We start from the raw sequence: 8,150 nt of genomic DNA, 5'->3' as shown, positions 1-8,150 counted from the left end.
TCAAGGAATGGCCGGAGGCTCTTTCGTGTCTGAGGTAGGGCATGTAAGGAGTCTCAAAAATGGTGGTTATCACAAGCAAACCAGACTGTAGGTTAGGCAAAATGGTGGGGGTCTCCCGTACAGAATCTCAAAGGGGGTAACCCCACAAGTGTATGGGATGTTTCTAGCCTTATGTAAAGCATGGAGCAACAAGCTCACCCAGTCTCTGCCAGCTTCCAGGGCTACTTTAGTTAAAGCCTCCCTAAGTGTCCAATTCATGCCTTCTACCTGTCCTGACCTCTGGGGACTATATGCACAATGAAGTTTCCAACTGATCCCCAAAACATTTCCCTGGGTTAGCTGAGAGATGAAATCTGGGCCTTTGTCTGGAGCAGGGAGGTAAATTCATACCTGGGGATGATCTCTTCCATCATCTTCTTGGCCGCCATGGTGGGGTAGGCCTCTACCCATCCTGAAAAGGTGTCTGTAAAGACTAACAAGTATTTCTAACCATTTTTAGCAGGCTTTATCTCAGTATAGTTTATCTCCCAGTTTTACACTGGGGCATTGGCCTCGGTCCCTGGTGGCTGAAGTCATATTTGATGTGTTAACAGCTTGGCAGATGGGGCAGTGAGAGGGAGAGAGAGAATCGTCAATCAGCTCTCCCACATGAAACATTTTATAATTAGCCCCTCTGAGTAGTTCCTTTATTTTCCTTATTCCAAGGCCAGTACTCCGATGGATTCGATAAATGAGCTGCCTTGCATATTCTCCAGGGAGGATGATCCCTCAGCCAGGTGCAGCCATCTATCTTTCCTGTAACCCCCCTGACATTTTGCCATGTCCTGTTTGTCATCTTCAGTGGGCAGTTGTGGAGGCACGGTAACAACCAGAGCTAAGGACCCTTGGAGTGCAGCAACTCTAGTGTTGCTTCTGCCCTCCTGTTTCCCTCTGCCTCCAGGATATGTCCTTTTTGCTGTCCCCGGCAGTGAATGATGGCCACCTTTAGGGGGAGCCATAGGGCTTCCAATAGTACCAGAATTTCATCTTTATTTTGTTTTTCCTTCTGCTGTCAGAAAACCCCTTTCTTTATAGATGACCCCGTGGACATGTGCAGTGGCAAAGGCATATCTACTGTTAGTATAAGTACTGGCAATGTCCCCCTTTGCCAATTGGAAGACTTTTGTGAGGGCTATTAATTCAGCCCGTTGGGCTGTGGTGTCCAGCACTAAAGTTTGAGCCCAGAGAGTCTCCATAAGGTTCACTACTGCTTCCCCTGCCTACCTAGTACCATTCTGAACGAAGCTGCTTCTATCCACTGTGCATCTGGCCAGGTGCATATGTCAGATCTGGCCTCAAGCTCTGGATGAGTTAGAACACAATGTGACATGGAGTCAGGGTCCGGCAAAAAGGTTGCCGGGTTAAGAGCCATACTGGATGCTGGGTGGGTTAAGGAGCAGGGACTGATAATGGGCTAGTCTTGCATTAGATAGCCAACAGTCATTCTTTAGAATTCCCTTACTAGCATGAGGGGTAATAATTATCAGTTCTTGTCCCATGGTAATCATAGATGCATCTTTAACCAATAGGGTGGTGGCTGCCATGATTCAGAGACAAGGGGCCAGCCCTGAGCCACTGGGGCCAGCTTCTTTGTTAAATAGGCTATAGGTCTCTTCCATGGGTCCAAAGTCTGGGTTAGGACCCCTGTAGCTATACCCTTGTTTTCGTCCACATATAGGTAGAATGGTTTATAGATGTCAGGTAATGTCAGGGCTGGTGCCTCTAATGAAGCCTGTTTGGGTCTCTGGAAGGCATTGTCCATTTCAAGAGTCAAATCCAAATCATTGTCTTGGCCTCTTGTGGCCTCATATAGGGGTTTGGCAATTTAAGTAAACCCAGGTATCCAGCGCCTGCAAAATCGTGCTGACCCCAGGAATTCCCATGCCTGTCTACGTGTGGTGGGGATGGGGTTGTTCAGAATAGTCTCTTTCCAACCAGGAGACAACATCCACTGTCCCTTCTCCTTGGGAATGTAACCCAGATAGGTTACCTCTGATTGGCAGAGTTGGGCCTTCTTGGCTGACAGTCGGTGCCCCAGATGACCAAGTTCTTGCAGCAAGTCTCGGGTAGCCTCCTGACGTGTCAGTATTGGAGCCATGAAGAGAAGATTACCTGTATACTGAAGGAGGCTAACCTGGGGGTGGTTCTCATACAGGGTCTCATTGAAGATGGCTGGTGAGTTCTTGAATCCTTGGGGAGAGAGGGCCAGGTGAGCTGCTGTTGAAGCGCTCTCCATATCATGCCAGTCAAAGGCAAAGAGAGGTTGGCTGATGGGTGCCAAAGGCCGGCTAAAGAAAGTGTCCTTCAGGTTCAGGACTGTGTAGACTGTCCATTCATTGGGCAGGCTATTCAGCACGGTGTAGAGATTGGGCACAGTGGGGGGTGTCTTCCAGCCATTTGTTGACCTCCATAAGGTCCTGCAGTGGTTGATAGTCATTTGAATTGGGCTTCTTCACAGGAAAGAGGAGGGTGTTCCAAGTCAACTGGCAGGTGACCAGGATACCTGCCTCCCAAAGCCCATTGATCTGTGTGGTGATTCCTGTTCTTGCCTCTCTGGGTATTGGATATTGCCTGATTGTGGCTGGGGTAAACCAAGCATTCAGCTGCACAATGATTGTAGCTCTGTGTTGGGCCAGGACTACTGGGTTATTTTTGGCCCAGACTTCAGGGATTTCAGCCAGAAATTCATCCAGTAGGGTGAGAGAGCTATTTCTTTGAGGTAAGAGGGCTGAGAGAACAAGTTATAGTCCTCCTCCAGTGCCAAAGTCAAGACATGAATGGGGCACTGGAGTCCATGACCTGCACTCCCTCTGGGCTGAAACAGATTTGAGCTCCCATTTTGGTCAAGAGGTCCTGCCCCAAGAGCAAGTAGGGGCACCCTGGGATCACCATGAATGAATGGGTTACTTGCCCTGTTCCTAAGTTCACTTTTCTTCTGGTAGTCCAGGGGTAGGCCTTAGTTCCTAGGGCCCACTGGACCCAAGTCTTTTTGTCAGACAGTGGTCCCATAGGTTATTTCAACACTGAATGCTGAGGCTTTGTGTCCACCAGAGTCCACAGGCTTTCCCTCCACCTTCAGGGTTACCCAGGGCACATGGAGGCATCCCCAATCATCAATCTCTTCTAACTCAAGGATCTCAGGACTCTCTTCCTGGTTGTTCTGGGGATGCTCATTTCTCCAGTGGCCCAGTTCTCTGCAGTGTGCACATTGATTCCTCTGTAGGGGTGATGGGATGGTTATCCCACAGCCTGTGGCTGTCCCTCAGCTGGCCGCCATGGTCCTACCTTTGCCCCACCTTTGCCCCAGTGGGCTAAGTCTGTCCAAATGACCTCATTCATCCAGCAAGAAGGATCTGGGCCAATCCTTGAGTTTGTCTCTCAGGGGTCTCTCAGTTATTGTAGACTTTCTCCGCTATGGCAGTTAACTCACCTCAATTCTCACCGGCAAATCCATCAAGCCTCTGAAGCTTCCAGGGAATATTGGCAGCAGCTTGCATCACAAATGCCATGTTAATTGTGGACTGGTGTTCTGGTGATGTTGTTGTTGTTATTATTATTATTAATTAGCATCAGCACTTACAGCTATAAAATGTCCTCTTAGAACTACCTTGGTTTTTCATCAGAGATTCTAGTAGATTATATTATTTTTTTGAATTTTATTTTGTAAATTTTAAAATTTACTCATTGATTTCTTCAATGATTTCTCATTTAAAAGTACTTTGCTCATAATCCAAGTATTTTTATCTGAAGTTAGTCTTACTATTGATTTCAGTCCACTCTGGTCTGGTAAAATGCAAGGTATTATTTCAATTTCTTTATTTCTATTTATTTAATTATTATTTATATTTTAAAATTAGCTTACATAATAACAGATGTCCTTATGGCATTTAATACATATTTTTATACTTGTTCAGTTTGGCTGATTCTTTACCGTCCTCCTCCACCTATTTTTCTATCCCGTTCTCTGCTGTAAACGTTTGTCTCAGTATTTTTCTTTCCACTTTCATAGCCTATGCATTGTGTTATCCTCCCCTTCTTTATTCATTCATTAAATCATCTTATGGGCCCCTTCTAGTTTCTCTGTCTTTATCTATTTTTACTCCTACCTTAATACATATGTGTAGCTGTTAGGAGCCAGGGTCCTCTTAGTAGGGAGAAAATATTGTATCATGTTAAGGAAGGTATCCCAGACTCAAAAAGACATTTTTGTGTGTTTTAGGGCTTGCTTTGTGGTCCGTTATATGATTAACTTTAGAGAAGTTTCCACGTACTGCTGAGAAGAATGTGTGCTGTCTGTGGCCTGTAATATTCTCTAAGGCCGCGTTACATCTAGCTGACCTAGGGAAAACTTACTGATGAGTTTTCTTCGCTGACTTTGAGTTTGGAAAACTTATGTAGGTATGAGAGTGGGATACTGAAGTCTTCTTCTATTGTTCTGTCAGTACCTATGCACCATTTTATCCCTCGTAGCATTTATTTTATGAAATAGGGATCACGAAAATTCAATACATCATTGTTTACAATGTTTATCTGCTTGATGAATTGTTTACTTTATTGGCATGAAGTGGCATTATTATTTTCTTCTTTTTATTGCATCTCCAATCTTTTGGCTAAGATCAATTATAGTATGTATTTCTTCTTGTTTTTAAGTCTTTTTTTTTTTTTTCAGAAAATCAATACACTAGCTTGTTTGCCACATTCATTTGTTTGGTAGGTTGATTTTCAGCTTTTATTCTTGGGTTTTGGGTTTTTTTTTTCCTAATTAAATATGTTTCATAGATAGCAGAATCTCGTTTATTAACCCAATCAGCCTGTGTCTTTTCATTAGTGTGTAGAGGTAATTTTTCAAGGTTATTATTGAGAACGGTTTTTAGTATTGTGTTAGTGGTTGTTATGGTTGGCTGTTTTATGCATGTTTTTTTTTCCTCTTTTGATAGTATTACAGGTTGCTGGGTTGCTGGGTAGGGCATGACTGGTTCCTTCCTGGCTCTCTTCTGTTAATTTTTCCTTTCATGAACATATTCTTTCTTATGGGTGAAACTATCTGTCTTCTTCTTGTATATATGGTATTTTTTAAAGAGTGTTATGTGGTGTTTGCTTTGTTTTAATGAATTGCCTTAACTTGTGTTTGTCTTGAAATATTGTTATTTTTCTTCATATTTTAAGAGATAACTTCTCCAGGTAGAACCCTCTTTCTTGACATTTATTTCCAGGACTTGAAATAAACCATTTAATGTTTTCCTGGCTTTTAGTGTTTCTGATCAAATATGTGATGGTGCTATTCATATGTTTCTGCCTCTATATGTGACTTTACATTTTTCCTTAAAATTTTGATTATTCAGACCAAAAGTATAAAACTGTCAAATTTGAGAATGTAACAAAACTCTAATAGAAAGTGGATAATAAAAATACTTTGATTATTATTTCTTTGTTTTTATTTTTGGTGTCTTGGCTATGATGCCATAGGTGAGTTCTTTACTGGCCATGCCTGCAGGTCTAAATGTTTTTACATTTGAAAGTCTGTTTATTTCCCTATGTTTTGGAAACATGGTGCGGTGGGAGGTGGCCGGGAAAAAGACAGCGAGTCGAAGAGAGCAAGAGAGGAGAGTGACAGAGACAGAAAGTTGCGGGTTGGTTCTAAGCATGCGCAAGCATCTGGCCTGCACCCCTCAGAATGCCACCACCTGTACAGGGGCAGGCGGATCACCAGGACTACTCACATTTTCACCCTCACTCCTTCTACCGCCAAAGCCTAGATATCACTCCTGTTTCTCTTTCCTCGGAACCACATAGCTATGCTCTCCAAGAACACACCAAGGAATCAGAGGAGCCCAAACCAAGCAAGCAAGCAGACAAACAAAAAACGCTCATCAGTCCCTAGGCTAGATGCACTCGTAATTCAGCCAGGATTCCAGACCCACAGGCATTCACAGTCGGATCCCACCAAAGATGGACTGTCATTTTAGAGAGACCCCCCCCCCCCCCAACAAGGTGTTACAGCTGAACAAGCCTCCTCCAGCTTCTGGCATGAGACAGAATTGTCGGGGGTGACACACTCCAAGCTTATCCACCTTTCTTGATCCGTTTCCCAGTGCACCCCTCCTCTTGCTGCCTGCCAGGCTGCGTCAGGGCACAGCCAGGAGAGTGGGTACGCACTCGTGGGGAGGGTCCTGATGGATGGAAGGCTGGAGCAGGCCGGTGATGCTAACAGAGTGAGGCCCTCCCCCTCCCGAAGTAGCCTTGGCCCAGTAGGATCAGCGCTGCCAGGTTAAAACCTCTGCGCCTGACCCTGACCCTAACACTACACCTCCCCTTTACTAATACTGCTGTGTATTCTTTTCACAGTCCCACCGATGAGCATGTGTCTAACGACAGTGCTGCACAGTGTTAGTCACCTGTTTCCTGCTTATCCGCTAGGGTTCTATCATACCCACTAGGTAAAGGTTTACCCGAACCCAGCATGAAGCCACGAAAACAAAAATCTTGTTTCCTAAAATCTCTCTTTAATTGTTAGTATTCTGGGCACCCTTCCACTTGTGGGACAGATTGATAACTCCCCTGCAAGTTGGGTAATGGCCTAAGTAAGCTATCCTCCTTGATAGCAGGAGGAAGAGGGAGAAGTGTGTACTGAACGCGGTGAAGGGAGCTCAGGGTCACTGCCCACAAAGGGGAGAAGCGGGAGGCTGAGCAGAGTGGTGGGTGCTCCCCGGGGCGGGGTGGGAAGACAGACGGACAGGCTATTGGAGGACAGACACAAGTGCGACTGAAATGCAGATCTGGAAAAGGTCTAGCCCTAGACTGGAAGCTTCGGCCAGGAACCACTGCGCTGTGCACCTTCAAAACACTCTAATGCAAGACTATATCCTATTCAAAGGGTGAAGAAAAGACAGAGATGAACTTCATTATTCAGTTTCCCTCTAAAATGATGTGGTGATTATATTAGAACTTCTGTGTCAAGAAATAAGTGGAGGAAACACCAGAATTGTATGAATATATTGTAAATGAAGCACACTTTTATAGTTTCATGCTTTCTGTTGTGTACATGTTTGTGATATTTTAGGACGCAGTGACCTATGAGGATGTGCATGTGAACTTCACTCAGGAAGAGTGGGCTTTGCTGGACCCTTCCCAGAAGAGTCTCTACAAAGATGTGATGCTGGAGACCTACAGGAACCTCACTGCTATACGTAAGGCAGTGATTCTTTCCCTTTTTAAAATAAGGGGACAACTGTTTCTTTGTTATTGATGCTCTTCTATAATTTTAATTAAGAATGAGGAAGAATGGGGTGAATAAATCAGGCATGGTTGTAAAGTTCACTGAATATAGAAACATAAATTTTGCCTAATTTCCAATTATATATATTTTCTGATACTATATTTTAGGCTACAATCGGGAAGACCATAATATTGAAGAACATTTTCAGAGTTCTAGAAGTCATGGAAGGTAATTTTCATTTGCAAACTGATATGAGTATGTCTCTGAAGAAATTTTAGTGTGTTCTGGAAGTTTTAAAGAAAAGCAACAGTATAAAAAAGCACAGCTTTAAGTGTATCGATGATTACTAAATTCTCACAAAGCCCGGTATCTAAATGTCAGGTATCTGATTTGTGTTTGCAAGGCATTCTTCTAAGAAAGAAGACAAAAGTGCCTTAACATATATCACCATTTGAATCATAGCCCCATTGGAGCTATGATGTAGAACTGCCAATCCACTTAGTCTTATGCCACTTAGATAGTGCCAGAGGTATACACATTGACTAGGTGATAAGTGTATGTCCAAAACCTTCTGATAAGCAAACAGTCCATAGTAAAGTTGGCTTTACTAAGAGAATTGTAGTAACTTTACCAAGTTTAGTGAGGGGGCAGTTTATGACAGTCAAGAATGTTGTTGTGGAGAAATCTCAAGCCCCATACCACGTGTCTGTGAAGAACAAAAAGCCAAACTGTGTGAGTGCAATGTGAAACCCTTTCATTTGTTACTCTTTTAATAGGTATATCATATGTCATAGAGGCTACAGGCCGTGTGAGCATAGGGATATTGAAAGAAGCAACATTCCTCCCCATTTCTCTCCCAGAACAATTAGGAGACATGTAGTAGTCCCCACTTTGA

At 43.7% G+C, this 8,150-nt stretch overlaps 1 protein-coding gene across 1 annotated transcript in view; it reads left to right on the top strand.

Moving 5' to 3' along the window:
- The first annotated feature begins 5,586 nt into the window (after nucleotides 1–5,586).
- Nucleotides 5,587–8,150, top strand: part of Znf782 (zinc finger protein 782) — a 4,281-nt gene continuing 1,717 nt past the window's right edge. The window contains 3 exon segments of the mRNA XM_055597959.1: nucleotides 5,587–5,646; nucleotides 7,100–7,226; nucleotides 7,423–7,483. Coding sequence (XP_055453934.1) covers nucleotides 5,587–5,646; nucleotides 7,100–7,226; nucleotides 7,423–7,483 — 248 coding nt within the window.

Source organism: Psammomys obesus, unplaced genomic scaffold (assembly GCF_907164565.1).
Source record: "Psammomys obesus unplaced genomic scaffold, mPsaObe1.curated_primary_1811, whole genome shotgun sequence".
In the NCBI taxonomy this organism is placed as follows: Eukaryota; Metazoa; Chordata; class Mammalia; order Rodentia; family Muridae; genus Psammomys; species Psammomys obesus.
The sequence above is the reverse complement of the archived record's forward strand: the minus strand, read 5'-3'. Positions and strand labels throughout refer to the sequence as shown.